The sequence below is a fragment of the Amblyraja radiata genome, chromosome 8 (assembly GCF_010909765.2).
Source record: "Amblyraja radiata isolate CabotCenter1 chromosome 8, sAmbRad1.1.pri, whole genome shotgun sequence".
NCBI lineage: Eukaryota > Metazoa > Chordata > Chondrichthyes > Rajiformes > Rajidae > Amblyraja > Amblyraja radiata.
In genome coordinates, this window is record NC_045963.1 from 19,532,932 (window position 1) to 19,557,064 (window position 24,133).

Sequence of the window (24,133 nt, forward strand, 5' to 3'; positions counted from 1 at the left end):
TGGCTATTCCTTGAAACTCCATTCAAACGAAGTTTCCTACCATTTGAAGCAGGGTGCAAGGCTACCAAATTCAAAAGCAGTTTCATACCATTTCAAGCAAGGTGCAAGGTCACCAAATTCAAAAGCAGTTTCCTACCATTTCAAGCAGGGTGCAAGGCTACCAAGGTGACCTCTCCCTCCCCCATCTTACAGAGACTGAGCCACGCCCACACTTCCGGGTTTTATAGTCCCCCCTCCCACCAGAAGGGGCGTGGCCGTCATGGCGGTGATTGACAGGAGAGAGAATCTCAACATTATTAAACACTAATAACTCTTTTATTTTTCATCGATGGGAAAAATCCTCTTGTCCTGCGCAGCGGAGGGGGACTCTGAGTTAGATGGCCAAAAATTACAGCCGTAAGTGGCAGCGTTATTTTCTAAAATCAATATGCAGTGCAAACAGGAAGTGGTCAAGATTAGACTTTTAATTATATAGATGGAGCTTATATTTGTTTGGTCCATTAACTCGCATGCACCTTTTAAGCGCACATTTTCATTACTTTCCATTCTGCCATAGAGATATAATGTTTATAATAGACTTTATTTATATTTCTACGATTCTACAGACCGTAGCTGGGAACCTGGGGCTCTCCAAAATTGTTCCCAATTGGGCCCTGCACCTCCTAAGGCCGGCCCTGCCCTTAGCAATAAAGAGCAATATCGATTTGCTTCCTGTTTGTTTTCTGTATTTACACGCTATCTTTGCTTCTTGTATGAGGATATCTACCTCTCCACGGAACTTTTAAATATCTTCTTACCAAAGCGGACCATCTCATATTTCCCACTATTTCTCAACAGCTAGTAGAGGTGCTGCTTCACTGCTGGGGACCACGTTCAGTCCTGACCTTCAGTGCTGTCTGTGTGGAGTTTGCATGTTCTGTCTGTGACCATAGGAGTTTCCTGCAATTTCCTCCCATGTCTCAAAGTGTGGGATTGTGTGTAAATTGGACAGTAAAATTACGCCTTTGTGTTGGGTGAGTGATAGACTCTGGGAGAACCAGGAAAAAAGGTTTAATGTAGGATTAGTACAAATGGATGGTTGGTAGTCAGTATAGATTTGGTTGGCCACAGGACATAGTTCTCTGCTGTTTCTCTCCTCCATCACAGTCACTAATATAGATTGTAGGAAGCTGAGGGCCAGAACTCAGCTGCATATCATTTAACAGCGTGAATGACTCCCACTAACTCTGCTTCTCTCTCTCTCCACAGAGGCTGCCTGATTTGTTGAATTTTACTGGCTTTTTAGTGTTAAATGCTTTGTTCTACTCCATAATTCCAGCAGTATAAGGAAACCTTAAAAAATATCAAAAGGATAATCTGAGTGAACGTGTTTTTATTTTTAAAAGCTATTTTTTGTCGTCTGGTGGGCACTTTGTATGGTGGTTTATCCATGGGGTATTTATTTTCTGAATGTTCACTTAATCTTTTGTCTATAATATGTTGCTATCAATATCTTGAGCCCTTGTGCAATACACTTTTGTGACTTCTTACCAATTGCCTTTTTGAAATCGAAACACACTACATATACTGTTAGTCTTTATCTCTCCTGATAGTTACAACCTCAAAGATTTCTAATTAATTAGTTTGACACAGATTATTTTTTGTAACCTTTTTCACCCTGTGGAACAATGCTATGCTTTTCTAAATGCTCTGTTATCACTTCTGTTAGCTATTGATTCAATCATTTTCCTGGTTTTTCAGGCTAGGCAAACATGCCAGCCATATTTTGGTGTCTCTCTTCCTCATAGAACAGTACAGAACAGTAAAAGGTCCTTAGACCCACAATGTCCTGTGCAAAATGTGATGCCAAGTTAAACTAATCTCCTCTGCCTGTATGTGATCCATATCCCTCCATTCCCTGCAGATCCACAAGTCTATCCAGAAGATTTTAAACAACACTGTGGTATCTGCCTCCATCTCTACCCCTGTTCCATGACCCCACCACTCTCTGTGTAAAAAAAACCCACCCAACTCTGCACACTCCTTTACATTTTTCTTCTCCCACCTTAAAGCCATGCCTTCTAGTCTGTGACAACCCCCCCCCCCCCCCCCCCCAGGGGAAAAAGGTCTGACTGTCTCCCCTATCTATGCCTCTCATAATTGTGTAAACTTCCATCTGGTCTCCCCTCAGCCTCCAAAGTTTCAGAGAAAATAAATCAAAGTTTGTTGAACCTCATCTTGTAGCTAAATATCTTCTAAAACAGGCAGCATTCTGGTTAAAGAAAGGCCCCGATCCATGATTGATAGTGAAATTTCACTTTACTAGTCCCCAAAGGTACAATGAACCTCTTCCCCCACAGGGTTATGAGGAGAAGGCAGGAAAATGAGATTAGGAGGCCGAGATCAGCCAAATTCTCCTGATTCTCAAAGCTGCTACAGTTAAAACCTTGTCTTTTCTTTCAATGTAATATGAATCTTGCCGACTTTAGCTAGCCATGGATGAATGGATCACCTTTTCCGTGACATCTTCATTTATCAATGGAGTGCATATTATGAAATATTTCTTCAAAAGGCCACTACTACGTATTTCTTTTAGGCTATTATTTTAATCTACTTGTGTCTCATATCAATGCAATTGCTTTTTATTCATGTAAGACCTTAGATTCAGGCTTGAGTATGTCACTTTCAACCTGAAATGGAAGTTTAGCAAATTATGATCACTGCAACAAATACAAAATGCTCTGAGTTGACATCTCTACAAATGACTGGTTTCTTCAACAACCACATCCGATCCTGCATCCAAGTCATTAAACAGCTTAGACTTCTACGTCAACCCCGTTTCATCCACAGAGGCTCTCGGCGCAAGCTTGTTCACTTCAACCACGGACATTCCATTCCATCCATCTGCTCACTACCACGCTCTACCCCCCCCCTCAACTGCGTCACCCCCCATCCCAGCTGACCGCACGCACTGTCAACCGGGACAACCTCAGATCTCTCCAGCCTGCCCCCATCCCTCCACCCTCTCATAATGCCAACTTTGCCCTCCTCAACACCAGGTCGCTCAACAACAAAGCCCTTGCCCTCCATGAACTAATCCTTGACAACACTCTGGACTTCCTTCTGCTCACTGAGACCTGGCAACAACCCAATGTCTTCTTCTCCCTCAATCAAGCATCCCCACCTGGATTTAATTACATTTCCAAACCCCGCCCCTCCCGCCATGGAGGTGGCCTCGCTGTTATTTTCAACCAGAATTTTCGGATCACTGAACTCACCCTCCCCCCAGTAGCATCATTTGAATTCCTCGCCTTCAAAACCCTTTCCTCCATGACAGTCCTCCTCATTTACCGGCCACCTAAACCAAACCCCTCCTTCCTATCTGACTTCACTGAACTCCTCACACTTGCCTCATCCCTCTCCCCACGTCTGCTGCTACTTGGTGACTTAAATATTCACATGGACTCCCCCACCTGCAAGCTCGCATCTGAATTCGCCTTTTTACTTGACAACTTCTCTCTCACTCAGCACGTCACCTTTCCCACCCATGACAAAGGTCACATCCTTGACCTGGTCTGCTCCACAAATCAACCGGTACTCGACCTCCATCCATGCCTCTTCCCCCTCTCTGATCATAAGCTTATACGGTTCACCATCCCTTCTCCGACACCTCGCCCCCGATTCCTCCGAGAAATCACCTTCCGTAATCTAAAATCCATTGATCCCCTCCATCTCTCTGACCTCCTCTCCACCACTCTCCCCCTGGACTCAACCCCCATCTCACCTGATGATCTCACAAACCATCTCAACTCCACCTTGTCTACCTCCCTCAACACTCTGGCCCCCCTCAAAACAAGAACCGTAACTTTCAACACATCTTCACCCTGGTACACACCTGCACTTCGTAAACTGAAACAGACTGGTCGCCGACTTGAACGACTCACAAATAAATCATCTCTCACAGTCCACCTTGAAGCTTACAAACTCCACCTCACTGACTACAAAGATGCCCTCATTGCTGCAAAATCTGCCTACCTCTCCTCCATATTCACCGATCCCTGCCTAAACCACAGAACCCTCTTCTCCACAGTGGGCAACCTCCTCAAGCCTCGAGCCAACACTCTCCCTACCTCTACTCCGGATCTCTGCAACTCATTCCTCCACTTTTTCGCTGATAAAATCAGCACCATCTATCAATCTTTATCCCCTGTACCCGACTCCCCAGCATCTACTCCACCACCTACCGAGGCCCCTCCTTTCAACATCTCCACTGACCTCCTTACCCCTCCTCCACACTGCTTCCTCTCCCAGTTTGACCTGGTCACCCCTATTGAAAACTCATCAGCTCTTCCAAACCCACTACCTGCTCCCTCGACCCTCTCCCCACTCCCCTGCTGAAGTCCTGCCTCCCCGTTCTCTGCCCCTACCTCACTGATCTCTTCAACTCCTCATTGTCCCAAGGAATTGTCCCCTCCGCTTTTAAAACTGCTGCTGTCACACCAATCTTAAAGAAACCTGGTCTTGATCCCTCCTCTCTCATTAACTACCGCCCAATCTCAAACCTCCCCTTTCTCTCAAAAACCCTGGAGCGTATCGTTGCGTCGCAACTTCATTCCCACCTCCTTGCGTATAACCTACTTGAACCCCTCCAATCTGGCTTTCGCCCCCTCCATAGCACAGAAACTGCTCTCCTCAAAGTCCTCAACGACCTCCTCACCTCTGCTGACACTGGTTCCCTCAACATCCTCATCCTCCTCGACCTGAGCGCAGCCTTCGATACAGTGAACCATAACATCCTGCTCACCAGACTCAAGGACCTCGGCATTGAAGGCTCTGCACTCAGCTGGCTCCGTTCCTACCTTTCCAACAGATCCCACTTCATCTCTCTCCACAACCACACCTCTGCTACAGCCACAGTCACTCAAGGCGTTCCCCAAGGCTCCGTACTCGGCCCCCTCCTCTTCATCATCTACATCCTCCCCCTTGGTCAGATACTCCGCCACTTCAACCTGGACTTCCACTGTTACGCCGATGACACCCAGATCTACCTCGGCACCAAATCCCCCCACAACCCCCCCCTCTCCCATATCAACTCCTGTTTGTCAGCTATAAAAACCTGGATGCAACATAACTTCCTCAAACTCAACAGCGATAAGACAGAATTCCTCCTCATAGGCTCCAAAGCCACACTCAGCAAATCAATAACCCCACTCTCACCATCGACGGCACCACTGTCTCCCCATCTCCCAAGGCCCGCAACCTTGGCGTGATCTTTGATTCCACCCTCTCCCTTGAGCCTCACATCCGCCATGTCATTAAAACCTCCTTCTTTCATCTCCGCAACATCACCAAACTCAGACCCTCTCTCACACCTCCCGCTGCTGAAAGACTCATCCATGCCTTCATCTCCTCCCGACTGGATTATTGCAACTCACTTCTCCTTGGCATCAGCTCCACCTACATCAACCGACTCCAACTGGTCCAGAACGCAGCCGCCCGACTCATCACCCACACCAAATCCTGGCATCACATCACTCCAGTCCTCAAACAACTTCACTGGCTTCCCATCTCCCACCGGATCACCTACAAAATCCTGATCCTCACCTACAAAGCCCTCCACCATCTGGCCCCCCCATATCTCACTGACCTCGTCTCCCCCTACCAACCCTCACGGTCCCTCAGATCCACATCAGCCGGTCTCCTCTCCATCCACAAGTCCAACCTCCGCAGTTTTGGGGACAGAGCCTTCTCCAGGGCAGCTCCCAGGCTCTGGAACTCCCTCCCCCAACTGATCCGCAATTCCGTGTCCCTCACCATCTTCCAGTCCCGCCTCAAGACCCATCTCTTCACCTCTGCCTATCTTTAGCCCCACGTCCCCCTCCCTTTTCATCTGTGCATTAATTGCCTCATATTGTGTTTTGAATTGTATTCTGTCTTTACTTTGTGTACTAGTCATGTCTCTACTATTTATTTCATTCCCCTTACATGTTTTTCCTCTACCTGCTAAATTTTTGTAAGGTGTCCTTGAGACTCTTGAAAGGCGCCCATAAATAAAATTTATTATTATTATTATTATTATCAACTTGATGGCTAAATAGTTACCTATGCCGTGAGAAAGTTGAGAAATCTAATGTAATTTAAGGGATGCGACTGTCCCCTAGAATCTGTGATCTAGGCATCTCTTCCTTTTCCTGTGGCATTATAATGCCAGCAGCTTAGACATAAGGCCAAACACTTTGATCCATTCTGAATACAAACACTGTGGACTTGATTGTTTAAAATAGTAACATTAGATCTTTAACATATGGTTGGAAGGTCCTTGGTAGTTTGTTTAGCTGTACAGTGTGAAATTTCATCTGCTAGTTTTGAATGCATTGCAGTAAAGTCAAAAATCTTTCCATTGGAATATATCCATGGAGCTGGCCCTCAATCTGCATATGTCCGTCCTTTGTAATATTTGTGTTGTTAAGCAATGGAAAACGCTAGAAGAGATTTTTGTTAGTTGTCTCTTTAATGCAAGCATAGCTGGCAAAATCAGTGCCTATGGAAGCAGCTACGGAGTCTTTGCGTTTCTGATTGGAACTGTGTGTGTAAGACAGCTAGCAAAATGGAAGTGCTGCTTCATGTATATGAAGAGAAGTCTTATTTAGTCAGCATTACAGTGTCCCTGGCAGTAGGTGGCAGTCAGTGTTAGTGCTATGCACATTGCCTGCAGGATCTGGGAACAGATGTGGACAAATATCTGCCAAGATGAAACTACCGGTAAGGTTATTTTCCATGGCCGAAGTGTTTTCGATATAAATGTTATCTCTCATCTCGTCCTTGCATTTATTTTGACTCAGTCCCATCCCTTGAACAACCATGAAGCCTTATTTTATTGTTTACCATTTATACCTATATTCCACTATGGCACAATTCTGAAGCTGCAGCCAGCAATTAAAATGCTTGTTATAATAACTTTGAAGGTCTTTTTGTACAAAATGGCTGCAACTTAGCCCAGAAGCATGATTACTTACATGCAACACGATATTCTTCGGAGTGAATGTGTACTCGTCTTCAACTTAAAGGTGCCTTTTGACATTTGCATATAATAAAATAGGAACATAATACAAAGGAAAGATAAGAACTGGAAGCAGGTTTAGAAATATTCTTCTACTCCCTTAAAGGAGCATAGCCTAGAAACATACATAGATGCATAAATAGGTGCAGGAGTAGGCCATTCAGCCCTTCCAGCCAGCCCGTCATTCAATGTGATCATGGTTGATCATCCACAATCAGTACCCAGTTCCTGCCTTCTCCCCATATCCCTTCGTACCGCTAGTCCTAAGAGCTCTATCTAACTCTCTTTTGAATGCATCCAGTGAATCGGCCTCCACTGCCTTCTGAGGCAGAGAATTCCACAAATTCACAACACTCTGGGTGAAAAAGTTTTCCAACTCTCAGTTCTAAAAGGCCTTCCCCTTATTCTTATACTGTGGCCTCTGGTTCTGGACTCCCACAACACTGGGAACATTTTTCCTGCATCTAGCGCAGTGCTTCTTAAACTGGTGAATGGTTCACCCAAGGGCGAATGAAATTATTTTGGGGTGAATGAAACTAGAGGAGTGAATGAAAGGTGAATTACTTAATTTATTCAGATATTTATATATTTTTTTCGATACTTAAAAAAGGCATTGCTTTTAAAGTGGTTTGTAAGAGCATGCTGACCGGTTGCATTGTGGCTTGGTACGGCAACCTGAGCATCCAGGAGCGGAAAAGGCTGCAAAAAGTTGTAAACACTGCCCAGTCCATCATTGGCTCTGACCTCCCTATCATCGAGGGGATCTATCACAGGCGCTGCCTCAAAGGCTGCCAGCAGCATCAAGGACCCACACCATCCTGGCTACACACTCATCTCACCGCTGCCACCAGGAGCCTGAAATCTGCAACGTCCAGGTTCAGAAACAGCTTCTTCCCCACAGCCATCAGACTATTAAACACAATTTCAAACAAACTATGAACTATAACTGCCTATTACACTTTATCTGTGTATTTATGTGTGTATTATATATTCTATGGTATATGATCACAATGATCTGATCTGTAGTTATGCCTAAACTATTCTGTCGTGCTGCAGCAAGCAAGAATTTCATTGCCCTATCTGGGACACATGACAATAATCTCTCTTCACATGGCTTCTTGAAGCTCATTGGTTTTAATGGCAGTTGAACTGGAAATTTGATATGTTTTTTTCTCTCTACCTATGGTTTTCTAATTTCAAAGCAGCAAGATATTTCCCAAATTTACTGTAATACAACCTTTTAGGGAAGACCAGACGAGCTAGTGGGATCATACATTTATAAATGGCAACACTGGAGGATCGCTGTAGGCAACTGTTGAACTGTTACTTTACTTTGTGCAGCAATTTAGCTGCCAAAGTTGATATTTGGCGGTATTGTGAGCTTTCGTCAGAGAGAGTTATAGAAAGTTATATTAATTGGATATTAATAGAAACATAGAAACGTAGAAAATAGGTGCAGGAGTAGGCCATTCGGCCCTTCGAGCCTGCACCGCCATTCAATATGATCATGGCTGATCATCCAACTCAGTATCCTGTACCTGCCTTCTCTCCATACCCCCTGATCCCTTTAGCCACAGGGGCCACATCTAACTCCCTCTTAAATATAGCCAATGAACTGGCCTCAACTACCTTCTGTGGCAGAGAATTCCAGAGATTCACCACTCTCTGTGTGAAAAATGTTTTTCTCATCTCGGTCCTAAAAGACTTCCCCCTTATCCTTAAACTGTGACCCCTTGTTCTGGACTTCCCCAACATCGGGAACAATCTTCCTGCATCTCGCCTGTCCAACCCCTTTAGAATTTTGTAAGTTTCTATAAGATCCCCCCTCAATCTTCTAAATTCTAGCGAGTACAAGCCGAGTCTATCCAGTCTTTCTTCATATGTCATATGACATCCCAGAAATCAGTCTGGTGAACCTTCTCTGTAATCCCTCTATGGCAAGAATCTTTCCTCAGATTAGGAGACCAAAACTGTACACAAATGTATTAAATCACATACTTCATGGTTTTTTTAGCTAGTTTTCTAAGAAAAAACTGCAGTAATCAAAGCCCGAAAGGGTAAGATGGGGTTGAAGCCCAGTGTTTAGATGTTGTAATGGTTTTTTAAATCATTCTAATAGAATGATTTTCCAAATCCAGTGGTAATTAAACTTTTTTCACTCCTGGTTTTCTTTACATATTTTTAGGATGTTCATAAAGTTGAATAAAATAAACACTTAAGAAATTAGTTAATTTTTATTTTTTGCTCATGTGACAAAATCAATTATATATAAAATTATACACAAGGGAGAATAAGATGAAAATTACCAAAATAACATAATAAAATGTAGTCGAGGATGAATGAAATTTTGTGATAAAGACTCAAGGGTGAATGACACTGAAATGGTTTGAGAAGCACTGATGTAGCATGTTCAATCCCTTAATAATTTTATATGTTTCTATAAGATCTCTTCTCATCCTTCTAAATTCCAGTGAATACAAGCCCAGTCGTTCCATTCTTTCATCATATGATAGTCCCATCATCCCGGGAATTAACCTTGTGAACTTACGCTGCACTCCCTCAATAGCAAGAATTTCCTACTTTTGCCTATCGGCACGGAAGATGAATCTTCAGTGTCCTCCCAAACTTGAAGTTCACACTATTCTGTTTTATTATCCTTTTCTTGATTTTGTTGTGTATACATTTATTCCTAGTAACACATCTTGTAATACATCATGCAATATGAAGGAGTCACATGGCAATGCCATTCAACTTTTGTTTCATTTACATCACTTGAAAGCAATGAGCCCCAATAGAAGACAATTCTCTCCTGATCCTTGCCTCCCCCCCCCCCCCCCCCCACCTTCTTGCCAGCATTTGCAAGAGATGCACAGATATAGGGAATCTGGTCAGTGAATTTAAGGAAAGCATTGTTTGAGCTGTGATGGATTGATAGGAAGGAACAAATTATATGCTTGGGTCTGCATTTGATTTTATTCCCCGTGAGTTGGATGATCAGCCACGATCATATTGAATGGCGGTGCAGGCTCGAAGGGCCGAATGGCCTACTCCTGCACCTATTTTCTATGTTTCTATGTTTCTATCTATATAGTGCAGAAATTGCCACAGTGAATTAACATGAAGGTTCTTCTATGTTGCTACTGCTGATCAATAGGAGGAAAGTGATGATATTAATGAAACTGAAAAGAGAAAATGCTGGAAGTAGCAGATCTCTAATCCCTTGTCACTGACTCCGTTTTGCTCCTGGGCATTGAGCTACTGCCCATGCTTTATTGCTTGATAGGACTCTTAGACTGGAATTGTTTTCTCTGGAACGTTAGAGGTTGAGGGGAGACCTGGTAGATGTACATGAAACATGAGAGGCTTAGATAGGCTTGAAACCAGATTCCTGCACTGCTGCGGACAAGAATTGTTTGCACCTCCTCAGAACACCTAATTGACCTTGGTGATTGCCAGCCGTGAGGTTTGTAGCATGGTGTGCAGGCTGGTCACCTTGCCTCTTCATGTCATCTCCGTTCTGCCCTGAATCGAAACATAGAACAAAGCAGCACAGGAACAGGTCATTTGGCCCACAATGTCTATGCTGAACATAATGCCAAGACCAACTCTTAACCCTCTGCACATGATCCAGATCCCTCTCTTCCCTGCATATCCAGGGGTGGAAACCCCGGGGGGGCCAGAGGGGACACGTCCCCCCCATGTTTTGAGAGGTGGGGGACATCCCCCCCAAGTTTTTGTGATCCCGATTTTAAAATCTCCGTTTTTAGCGCTGGATTGAGCCTCCGAAGCCTCGCGCGTGTGTGTGAGTGTGCGCATGCGCGCGTGGCCGCCAAAAAATTGTGTCCCCCGTCCCCTCCATGTTTTGATAGTGAGTTCCGCTCTTGTGCATATCCATGTGCCTATCCAAATGTCTCTTAAATGTCACTATTGTATCTGCCTCAACCACCACCACTGGCAGTGAGGTAGAAGCACTCACCACCCTTTGTGTAAAAAAAATCTTGCTCTGCACATCTCCCTTTGCCCTCTCACCCTAAAGATATTCCCTCTAGTAAATAATATTTTCATCCTGGGTAAAAGTTTCTATCCGATCTATGCCTCTCATAATTTTATATACTTCTCCCCTCAACCTCCAGCATTCTAGAGAAAATAATTCAAGTCTGTCCAACCTCTCCCTGTAGCTAATACCCCCTAATCCATGCATAATTCTGGTAAACCATTTCTGCACCTTTTTGAAGCCCTCCGCACCCTTCCTGTAATGGGACGACCAGAACTGCATGCATTACTCCAAATACGGCCTATCTAAAGTTCTGTACAGTTGCATCCTGACTCTTGTAAGCAATGTCCCGTCCAGTGAAGGCAAGCATATCATATGCCTTCTCTACTTGTGTTGCCACTTTCAGGGAGTTGTGGACCTGAGCTTCAAGATCCCTCTGTACATCAACGTTGTTTGGGATCTTGCCATTAATTGTGTATTTTCCCCTTGCATTCCACCTCCCAAAGTGCAACACCTCACACTTGATGGGATTAAACTCCATGCGCTATTGTTCCCCCCCATTTCTGTTGCTGATCTTATATCCCAGTGTATATTTTAGTGTATATTTTGTGTACATCTTCCTCATCTGTATTGAACATTCACTCGCCAGGCTTTGTCCTGTCCTCACCTCACTTCCAGCTTTCCCCTCCCTACTATCATCAGAATGAAGAAGGGTCCCAACCTGAAACGTCACTTATCCATGATTGAATGATGGAAACAGACCCTTCAGACCTCTGTCCATGCTCACCATCAATCACCCATTCACACGAGTTCTATGTTATCACACTTCTGCATCCGCACCCTACCCGATCTATTCCTCCCATGATTTAGTACACCTCTGTGAGATTACCCTTCATCCTCCTGCGCTCCAAGGAATAGAGTCTTAGCCTGCTCAGACTCTCCCTACAGCTCAGGCCTTTAAGTCCTGGCTACATCCTCGTAAACCTTCTCTGCACCCTTCCCAGCTTGCCAACATCTTTCCTTCTTTCATTCTTTTACTGGAATTCTTTTACTTGCCTTTTAATTTTCTTCTCTTTCCTTGCCCTCCGTAGAACAAGAACAACCAGGGTTGTCCAGCGACAGTGATATTTTGTCACTGACAGTGGATGTGGATTCTCTCACCGAATGTGATGATGGAATGGCATCAAATCGAAGCTCTCCAACCAGATATAGGAAACCTAACGGCTCCCCCGAACCTAGTGCGAGACCTCGTCAGGACATGAGCAAAGATGGAGCAGACGGAAACAAAGTCTCATGGTCACAACCATTTGGAAGTCTGAAGCAGAGAACTGGGAGAGGTGACTACTTGGTAAAGGCTGGGGAGCAGATAAAGCTGGCTTTGCAAAAGGAGGCAGAACAGGATTATGAAAGTGCCTTCAATTTCTACCGGATTGGAGTTGATTTTTTGCTTCGAGGAGTTCAAGGTGAGTTTGTCAAAAGCAGTGATCATGCAGGTTTCTTGATTATACAGTATACATGTACCAAAAGAATAACATTGATTTTTTTTCTCTATTCTGTGTTTCTGCATTTAAAAATACTTTAAAATAGACAACGATTTCTGATCAAACCAGGTTTAATGTAAATTCTGCAAATCTGAATTAAATTATTCATAATTCAAATTGTGCAAGGAATAGAAAACTTTCAGTATCTTCTTATAACACAATTTTAACAGAAAAAAGTTACCCCCTCTTCTCCACTTAGCCCCACAAGGGAAATACAACCGGTTCAGTGACAGATATTGGACATTTTAAAATTGGCATGCTTCAAAGGAATCCGATTTGAGATTTCTTGTGTTTTCAATTATATGGCATGATGCACAACTTAACCTCACTGCCACCTTTTACATTGACATTTTCACAATTAAATTATCCCGCTGTTTGTCCTGAATCCAGCATTGGATGAGCAGAGAATTCCTCTAAGGAAGTCAGAAGACGTTATATTCTATCCTTCACCAATTTGATTCTCTAGTTTCATGTGAGTCTGTCCTGTCTCTGGACCAGGCTGTTCACAATCTACCATGTCTTGGACATGGTATTTCATATCCATGATATTGTGATTTTACCCTCTATAACGTCACTTGATTCTCGCTGTGCCATAACTACCCTGCTGTTGAACCTTGCATCCATGCTTTTCCTATCACTGGATTTAATTATTATAATGTTTTCCTCATGGATCCTCTTCTTCTGCTGCAAGCTTGAGGTTGCTTAAATTCTGTACTGTTTCGATTCAACTTTCATTGTTGATATATACTGGCTCCTCGTTTTAAACAGTACCATAATTTTAAACTATGAATCTTGCTTTCAAACCTATCAGTGGCTTAGCCCTGGTCCTATTTGTAATGCCACATAGTGCTCTCGTGCTTGGAGAAACTTGCTCTACTCTGAGGAAGGGTGTCGACCTGAAACGTCGCCTATTTCCTTCGCTCCATAGATGCTGCCTCACCCGCTGAGTTTCTCCAGCATTTTTGTCTACCTTCGATTTTCCAGCATCTGCAGTTCCTTCGTAAACACTACTCTGAATCTGATTGTTTTTTCACTCCTGCATGTAATTGCTCTACCTTCAAAAGCTTTGGCTTCAGTTGCCCAGGTTTGAAGGTTAGAAATTCTCTCCCCAAACCTCTCAGCCTTTTGTTTCTCAGTCCTTCTTATAAATGCTCCTTTAAGCTTTCCTCTTTGATTAAGCTTTTGGTTGTATGATGATCTCCTTTTGTCTATTCTTGTCTCATGATGCCTTGTGTTTTTCTGTCTTAATGTTGCTATTACAAATGAAATTGTTGTTAAAATCTTCCCATTGCAAACAATGCCTTGAGCTTGATAGAATATCTGAGCTTGGGAGCCTTGTAGAAACTGGCACAATCTTCCCGCGCAACGCCTCTAACATATTTGTAGACAAGTTACATTTTCGAGGCAAATAAATTTGAAATCACTAACATTTTTGGACCTTTTGATACATTTGACTTACCAAATGGTTGAAGTCATAGTTTGATTGCAGACTAAAGTAGAAATCATTTGTATGCTGACCGAGTTATATTCTAATGGACTTTTTGCTTTTAGCCTCTGGTAGTACGGAGGGGGGGGGGGGGGTTTATGTTCTAAAAGATATACAGAAATGCTTATTCTGTGTATTTGTTGGTTCCTGGCAAAGACAACTAGTCAGGTACGACAACAATTAAGAGTTTGCCTAACCAAGAATGGTCTCTTTGTTTTGAATATCACACATATAAAATGCCGACACGATTGCAAAGTCAATTTTGCAATTGGCCATTTATTTTCTTTATACTTTTAATCTTCTCCCAGCAGACTTTTGTTGATACTTGATATCCAACTTAAGACCACAATGATCACCTGCTCTTCCTGTGATGTGAAGAGCAATTTTACTTCGGAGTCACGTGAGTGACTACGTGAAGAAGCCCGCCAGGACGCATGCGTGTCATATCGCTACACGCATTGCGAAACGTCAGACGCGGTGGAACAACGTTCCCCCGCAGCGGCAGTTTAACAGCCGCAACTTGCAGGTAAGAGTTTACTCTGCGGTCTTTTTTGTTTCCATTTCCAACTACAGGTGGGAACATGGACAAAACAAAGAAGACAAGGTCTGCGACAAAGCTGGTGAGGGAGGACCGCGGAGCAGCGGGCAGCCAGCAGCAGCCAGCGGCACTTGGATCACCGATAGTGGGATCAGCTGTGCCCGATGTCGCCTCCGCACCGGCCAGATCCACGCGGCCGGGCGGTAAGGCTAGCAAAAAACAAACAAGGTCGTGGACTCAGAGGAGTCCGACTTTGAACAACCGCGGGCGGCCAGCGACCGTGAGCGCTGGAGCCGGATGGAGCAGTGTGTGGAGCATTTGCTCCAACGTGACAGACTCTGGGAGATGGAGTCGGGTCACAGTGGGCCCTATGATAAACCCACAGCAGTACCTCTTGAAGGGCTGCACAGTGCTTCTACCTCATCAGAGGGGAGCACTGCGGGTCAGTTCTGGGCTGACCTGGAAGAGGGGTCCGCAGAAGGAAAGACAAGTGTGCAAGGGGTGCAGGAACGAAAGAACCTACTGGACATGGTGTCCAATTTCATACATCCAGACCAGACTAGTCAAAATCTGGAGCCAAAGCTAGCTGCCAGTATAGACTATATGTCTCTAAACCAGTTACAAGAACAGGCTGTACTGGACACCACATCAAGACACCTGGCACCGGGCAACTGCATATCCCTGAATGTTCCAATAGTAAACACCTGTATATGGAAACACATTGGAATAGGAGTCAGAAGTATGGATGTCAAATTACAAAAAGTATTGAAACTCCTAACAGCAGGGATAACAGCATTTGCACGCACAGTGGATGAAAGGGACTCCATCAAAAACCCACTACAGCCAAAGACAGCACCCCTACGCACCCACCAGCAGAACAAGAATGACTGGTGAAAGCTCGAAGGCCCGGTACTCAAAACATGAGTCTTTTTTAGGCTATGGCCCAGGCCGGCCTTCTTGGAAGATGCGCGGATCTCCAACGCCAACCAAACCACAAATCCAGACACCAGCGCAACAACAGCAGCAAAGAACCTACAAAAAGAAGTAAACCTGCCACTGGTAACTATGGAGGTAGGTGGGTCTGGTTCCCTACAAAATACAGGGAGCATGGAGGTTGGGGGGAGATTACACTCTTTTCTGAATGCATGGAGCATGTTAACAACCGATACTTACATCTTAAGCAGTATCCAGGGATATACAATAGAGTTTATACACAAGTACAGCCCTCCAGTTCAACATATACCGAACCGAATGTTCGTGCTTTCTGATAAAGAAAAATCAGACGCGCAAGCTGAACTGGAGCGGCTTTACGTAAAAGGTGTAATTGAGCAAACTCAACACGAACCATTAGAATTCGTGTCCAATATATTTACCAAAAACAAAAAAGATGGTGGTTGTCGCATCATCATAGACCTGACAAAATTGAATATATTTGTACAATATATTCACTTCAAAATGGAAACCTTTGTTACTGCTAAACAATTAATTTCCAAAGGTTACTTCATGGCCAGCATCGATTTAAAAGATGCTTACTATTCAGTGCCTATACGAGGTGACCACAGATGTTACTTAAAATTCAACTGGATGGGACAATACTGGCAGTATAAAGCACTGCCAAATGGGTTATCATCAGCCCCCAGGCTGTTCACAAAAATTTTGAAACCAGCCCTAGCGTTTCTACGGAAACGAAAACACATGATCATGGCATATTTAGATGACATACTCATTGTGGGCAAAACTTTGGAATTGGCCAAACAAACCGTAACAGCCACAAAACAGCTATTTGAAAAAACTGGGATTTATTATCCATCCAGTTAAATCTAAACTAACGCCTTCCACTACTATGGACTATTTGGGGTTCACCATTGACTCAGTTCACATGTCGGTGACTCTGCCTAAGGGAAAGGTTAAAGATTCAATAGAGGCTTGCAATAACCTCATTGACATCAGCAAACCATCCATCAGATTGGTAGCAAAGTAATTGGCAAAATGGTGGCTGCCTTTCCAGCCCCCAGGCTGTTCACAAAAATTTTGAAACCAGCCCTAGCGTTTCTACGGACCTCTACATTACCAAAACTTACAGAGAGCAAAAATACAAGCACTCAAAATCAATGCAGGTCACTTTGACAGACATATGAAACTATCAATCACAGCTAAAATGGAACTAAAATGGTGGATAGATAACATCTGGCTTTGTTCCAATCCAATCATTGTCAGTAACCCTTCCATGGTACTACAAACTGATGCCAGTGCACTTGGGTGGGGAGCCACCAATACCATCACCAGCTGTGGAGGTAGATGGACTGCTCAGGAGGCATCATTATTACTCACACTGGGCATAAATTACCTGGAAATGTTGGGTGCATTCCATGGCCTAAAGTCATAGTGTACTGGGTCATATCACCAGCATCTTAGACTACAGATAGACAATACCACCGTGGTAGCATATATTAACCACATGGGTGGAAACAAATCGACATCATGTGACAATCTGGCTAATACAATTTGGCAATGGTGTATCCAGAGAGATATTTGGATATCAGCCACTTACCTACCAGGAAGACTAAATTTAGTGGCAGACACCAGGTCACGCAAATTTAATGAAAACACCGAATGGATGTTGGGGAAAAAAAAAAAAAAAAAAAAAAAAAGTATTTGCTGATATTACAGCAAGATATGGAACACCAGATATCGATCTATTCGCATCCAGACTTAACCACCAGTTAGCAAATTATGTTTCATGGGAACCAGACCCTGGGGCAGCGGCGACAGATGCATTTTCGCTGCATTGGGGGGAAATTGTTTATTTACGCATTCCCTCCTTTCTGCCTCATCAGTCGGGTATTAAGGAAAATACAACAAGACTCTGCGTCTGGTATTTTGGTAGTACCCGATTGGCCTACTCAACCATGGTTCCCAGTGGTACTAAACATGGTATTAGAACCATGTATCACCATCCCACATAGACCAGATTTATTGCTACATCCCGTAACAAGGGATAGCCACCCATGCCATAACCATTTGAACTTATTAATTTGTAGAGTTTAAAAACACCTCTACTACAACTGGGACTGACGAACTGAACAGTGAACATGATCTCGGTGGCCCAAGACAGTCAACCAAAAAACAGTATCTGGTCTATATCAGGAAGTGGGAGATGCATTGTCACAAAAACTACATCACCCACAGAGACATGAACATCCCGTCTGTTCTAGAATATCTGGCAGGCTTCCACTATGATGAGGGGCTCAGTTACAGTGCCATCAACTGCGCCAGAAGTGCCCTAACGACTTACCTATGGCAGGGGACAGAGCGTTACTCTGTTGGGACTCACCCGCTGGTAACAAAACTTAGGGGAATTTTTAATACTAATCCCCCAAGAACCAGGTACTCCCAAATATGGGATGTAAGTATTGTCCTGAAGATGCTCAGGAATTGGTCTCCAGCAACAGCTCTGTCCCTACACAGACTGACATTAAAAACAGTCATGCTAATGGCATTGGTCACGGCACAGAGGGTACAGTCACTGCATAAACTAAGACTGGACAACATGACTTCCTCAACTGAAAATATTACGTTTCATATCTATGAATTAGTAAAGCAGAACAGACAGGGATCAGCAGGCCTCAATATACAATTTAGGTCATACCCAACAGATGACCGTCTCTGTATAGTAAGACATTTGTCGTTATACATGGAGAAAACGAAAATCATAAGAGGCAATGAGAAGGCACTTCTGGTCAGCCACAAGCAACCACACAAAAGAGTGACGGTCCAGACCATCTCAAGATGGCTGAAATAGGTGCTAACACAGGCTGGGGTGGATACTAATATTTTAAAATCTCATTCCACCATGGCTGCAGCTACATCGGCAGCGATACAGTTGGATGTACCAATGGACCAAATCCTCAAGGCAGCAGGATGGTCAGGGGAAAAAACATTCCAACTATTTTACAACAAACCAGTAATGAAACCTGGAACGTTTGCAGAAACAATTTTAAGTCCTGTAAATTAATTTAAACCCATAAAAAGGGGTTATAATTTTGTGTTCATAAATTTTATGATTTCAATGTCGAATTCATGTCCAAATTATGTTAACACAATTCCTCCTACAGTCATCAAGGCAGACGTGATGCATGGACTCGTTTCCACGGCATTAAATCACAGAGCTTTAAAATCTTCACGTAGTCACTCACGTGACTCCGAAGTAAAATAGTAAGATTAAACGAGAACTTGCCAGTTTGAAGTTTGATCTGTATTTTATGAGGAGTTACGATGAGGGATTACGTGCCCTCCGCTCCCACCCTTGATCATATACTTAACTGGTATCTCTTCTCTAATCTTACTATGTTTAGTCATTACAGTTATCTGTGATTTCACACCGCTGCTTTGAAGAATGACACGCATGCGTCCTGGCGGGCTTCTTCACGTAATCCCTCATCGTAACTCCTCATAAAATACAGATCAAACTTCAAACTGGCAAGTTCTCGTTTAATCTTACTATTAAACAGTAAAATACATGCGTATCTCATTAATGAGATACAAGCTGCACTGTGACATATAGGATGAGTTTTTATGTTGCCAGTGTTTACAGAATACAGAGGCTGGATTTCAGCAAACTTGGTACGGAGTTGCAAAGAAGGTTTTTGTAAGTTTTAACGAACGTCGCATTATAGTTACGCTGCAGAAGGAGGTCATCATTCATCCCATTCAGAACTCCTTTGCACCTTAGGTTTGAGGTGAAGGAAAGGAGGTTTTGAGGGGGGATTTCTTTCTGCATTGGTATCTGGATAGACACAAAATGCTGGAGTATCTCAGCGGGACAGGCAGCATCTCTGGAGAGAAGGAATGGGTGACGAGAACCTTCTTCAGACTGATGTCAGGGGAGTGGGAGGTACGTAGATAAACATAGAAACATAGAAACATAGAAATTAGGTGCAGGAGTAGGCCATTCGGCCATTCGAGCCTGCACCGCCATTCAATATGATCATGGCTGATCATCCAACTCAGTATCCCGTACCTGCCTTCTCTCCATACCCTCTGATCCCCTTAGCCACAAGGGCCACATCTAACTCCCTCTTAAATATAGCCAATGAACTGGCCTCGACTACCCTCTGTGGCAGGGAGTTCCAGAGATTCACCACTCTCTGTGTGAAAAAAGTTCTTCTCATCTCGGTTTTAAAGGATTTCCCCCTTATCCTTAAGCTGTGACCCCTTGTCCTGGACTTCCCCAACATCGGGAGCAATCTTCCTGCATCTAGCCTGTCCAACCCCTTAAGAATTTTGTAAGTTTCTATAAGATCCCCTCTCAATCTCCTAAATTCTAGAGAGTATAAACCAAGTCTATCCAGTCTTTCTTCATAAGACAGTCCTGACATCCCAGGAATCAGTCTGGTTAACCTTCTCTGCACTCCCTCTATGGCAATAATGTCCTTCCTCAGATTTGGAGACCAAAACTGTACGCAATACTCCAGGTGTGGTCTCACCAAGACCCTGTACAACTGCAGTAGAACCTCCCTGCTCCTATACTCAAATCCTTTTGCTATGAAAGCTAACATACCATTCGCTTTCTTCACTGCCTGCTGCACCTGCATGCCCACTTTCAATGACTGGTGTACCATGACACCCAGGTCTCGCTGCATCTCCCCTTTTCCTAGTCGGCCACCATTTAGATAATAGTCTGCTTTCCTGTTTTTGCCACCAAAATGGAGAACCTCACATTTATCCACATTATACTGCATCTGCCAAACATTTGCCCACTCACCCAGCCTATCCAAGTCACCTTGCAGTCTCCTAGCATCCTCCTCACAGCTAACACTGCCCCCCAGCTTAGTGTCATCCGCAAACTTGGAGATATTGCCTTCAATTCCCTCATCCAGATCATTAATATATATTGTAAATAGCTGGGGTCCCAGCACTGAGCCTTGCGGTACCCCACTAGTCACTGCCTGCCATTGTGAAAAGGACCCGTTTACTCCTACTCTTTGCTTCCTGTTTGCCAGCCAGTTCTCTATCCACATCAATACTGAACCCCCAATGCCGTGTGCTTTAAGTTTGTAAACTAATCTCTTATGTGGGACCTTGTCGAAAGCCTTCTGGAAGTCCAGATACACCACATCCACTGGTTCTCCCCTATCCACGCTACTAGTTACATCCTCGAAAAATTCTATAAGATTCGTCAGACATGATTTACCTTTTGTAAATCCATGCTGACTTTGTCCAATGATTTCACCACTTTCCAAATGTGCTGCTATCCCATCTTTAATAACTGACTCTAGCAGTTTCCCCACTACCGATGTTAGACTAACTGGTCTGTAATTCCCCGTTTTCTCTCTCCCTCCCTTCTTAAAAAGTGGGGTTACGTTTGCTACCCGCCAATCCTCAGGAACTACTCCAGAATCTAAAGAGTTTTGAAAGATTATTACTAATGCATCCACTATTTCTGGAGCTACTTCCTTAAGTACTCTGGGATGCAGCCTATCTGGCCCTGGGGATTTATCGGCCTTTAATCCATTTAATTTACCCAACACCACTTCCCGGCTAACCTGGATTTCACTCAATTCCTCCAACTCCTTTGACCCGCGATCCCCTGCTATTTCCGGCAGATTATTTATGTCTTCCTTAGTGAAGACGGAACCAAAGTAGTTATTCAATTGGTCCGCCATATCCTTGTTCCCCATGATCAACTCACCTGTTTCTGACTGCAAGGGACCTACATTTGTTTTAACTAATCTCTTTCTTTTCACATATCTATAAAAACTTTTGCAGTCAGTTTTTATGTTCCCTGCCAGTTTTCTTTCATAATCTATTTTTCCTTTCCTAATTAAGCCCTTTGTCCTCCTCTGCTGGTCTCTGAATTTCTCCCAGTCCTCCGGTATGCTGCTTTTTTGGGCTAATTTGTACGCATCATCCTTCGCTTTGATACTATCCCTGATTTCCCTTGTTATCCACGGATGCACTACCTTCCCTGATTTATTCTTTTGCCAAACTGGGATGAACAATTTTTGTAGTTCATCAATGCAGTCTTTAAATGCCTTCCATTGCATATCCACCGTCAACCCTTTTAGAATTAATTGCCAGTCAATCTTGGCCAATTCACGTCTCATACCCTCAAAGTTACCTTTCTTTAAGTTCAGAACCATTGTTTCTGAATTAACAATGTCACTCTCCATCCTAATGAAGAACTCAACCATATTATGGTCACTCTTGCCCAAGGGGGCACGGACAACAAGACTGCTAACTAACCCTTCCTCATTACTCAATACCCAGTCTAAAATAGCCTGCTCTCTCGTTGGTTCCTCTACATGTTGATTTAGATAACTATCCCGCATACATTCCAAAAAATCCTCTTCCTCAGCACCCCTGCCAATTTGATTCACCCAATCTATATGTAGATTGAAGTCACCCATTATAACGGTTTTGCCTTTGTCGCACGCATTTCTAATTTCCTGTTTGATACCATCTCCAACTTCACTACTACTGTTAGGTGGCCTGTACACAACACCCACCAGCGTTTTCTGCCCCTTAGTGTTTCGCAGCTCTACCCATACCGATTCCACATCCTGCAAACTAATGTCCTTCCTTTCCATTGCGTTAATCTCCTCTCTAATCAGTAACGCTACCCCACCTCCTTTTCCTTTCTCTCTATCCCTCCTGAATATTGAATATCCCTGGATGTTCAGCTCCCAGCCTTGGTCACCCTGGAGCCATGTCTCCGTGATCCCAACTATATCATAGTCATTAATAGCTATCTGCACATTCAACTCATCCACCTTATTACGAATGCTCCTTGCATTGAGACACAAAGCCTTCAGGCTTGTTTTTACAACACTCTTACCCCTTATACAATTTTGTTGAAAAGTGGCCCTTTTTGATTTTTGCCCTGGATTTTCCGGCCTGCCACTTTTACTTTTCACCTTGCTACCTATTGCTTCTACCCTCATTTTACACCCCTCTGTCTCTACGCTCACACATTTAAGAAACCCTTTCCCTTTAACTCCATCCTCCACTAGCCCATTCGACACCCCACCCCCCTTATTCCGTTTAAAACCACCCGTGTAGCAGTGGCAAACCTGCCTGCCAGAATTCTGGTCCCACACCTGTTAAGATGCAATCCGTCCCTTTTGTACAGTTCCCCCTTACCCCAAAACAGATCCCAGTGATCTAAGAATCTAAATCCCTGCCCCGTGCACCAGTTCCTCAGCCACACGTTCAGGTCCCGTATCTCCCTGTTCCTGCTCTCGCCAGCACGAGGAACTGGAAGCAAACCGGAGATAACAACCCTGGAGGTCCTGCTTTTCAGCATTTTTCCGAGCTCTCTAAAGTCACGATTATAAGGAAGTATAAGGTGTGAAAACAGGACAGGGAATGGAGATCAAGGACAATGTAGAATAGATTATTGTTAGTTGGAAGAAGGTAATAACAAAGCAAACAGAGATAAAATGTAGTCGGAGACTGTAAGACTGGTCGGAGAACTGGGAAGGGGGAGGGGATGATGAGAGAGGGAAAGCAAGGGTTACTTGAAGTTAGAGAAGTCAATGTTCATACCACTGGGGTGTAAGCTGCCCAAGCGAGTTGTTGTTCCTCTGACAATGGAGGAGGCCCAGGACAGAGAGGTCAGTGTGGGAATGGGAGGAGGAGTTAAAGGGTTAGTAACTGGATGTCTGCCTGAAGAGCTGGCGGAGGCAGATATTCTCAGGTACTTGACTAGTCAAAGCATAGAAGGCTATGGACCTGATGTGGGAAAATGAGATTTGTGTAAAAGGGTACAATAGTTGACTTGGACATGATGGGCCCGTGGAGTTGTTTCTACTCTGCTTGACTCTATGATTCAGTGGCAAACTCCTAACTTCAAATGAATGCATTGTCATACTTCTTCTCAGGCTAAGAATGCTCAGAATGTTATGTGAGGATAGAATTTGGCCATTCTCCCCATTCATAGTACATCTACATCTAGGAGTTAGATGTGGCCCTTGTGGCTAAGGGGATCAGGGGGTATGGAGAGAAGGCAGGTACGGGATACTGAGTTGGAAGATCTGCCATGATCACATTGAATGGCGGTGCAGGCTCGAAGGGCCGAATGGCCTAATTCTGCACCTATTTTCTATGTTTACATGTTTCCATCTAATATTTTTATATCCCGAACTCAACGTGTTATTTTCTGAATTTTTAAACAATAAAGTAATTGGGAATTTAGTTAATCTGACGGTACTGGGGAGTTTTCAAGCAATCTGTTTACTCGATGTTCAACTTTACTTGGACAGCCACAACTGTTTTGCAGTGCCGGCAGCAACAGTTAAAGTAAAAAGCGCCTTTGAACAAAAGCAGGGCATCCCAAGACATTTTGAAAGGTTGAAAGGAGAATTGCACTGAGCAGGTGGTGACACATAAACAGAAGAGAAGTCCAAAGATGAGATTGAAAGGGGACATTTTAAGGGGTCTTCATATGGAGTGGATACGTTAGATTTGGAGAAAATGTAAAAGCGGGCAGTCGTGATGCCTGAAGCCTTTTCAGAGGTGGTGGAGGGGAGTGTAC

At 43.8% G+C, this 24,133-nt stretch overlaps 1 protein-coding gene across 5 annotated transcripts in view; it reads left to right on the forward strand.

The window, feature by feature from the left end:
- rps6kc1 (ribosomal protein S6 kinase C1) overlaps window positions 1-24,133 on the forward strand; it is a 163,714-nt gene that overhangs the window by 46,304 nt on the left and 93,277 nt on the right. For 4 of the 5 annotated variants that reach the window (XM_033025324.1, XM_033025325.1, XM_033025328.1 and 1 more), the window contains one exon: window positions 12,125-12,496. The exons of the other annotated variant lie outside the window; for it this stretch is intronic. In XM_033025324.1, coding sequence (XP_032881215.1) covers window positions 12,125-12,496 — 372 coding nt within the window. The remainder of the gene's footprint in view (window positions 1-12,124; window positions 12,497-24,133) is intronic. 5 annotated transcript variants of the gene reach the window in all.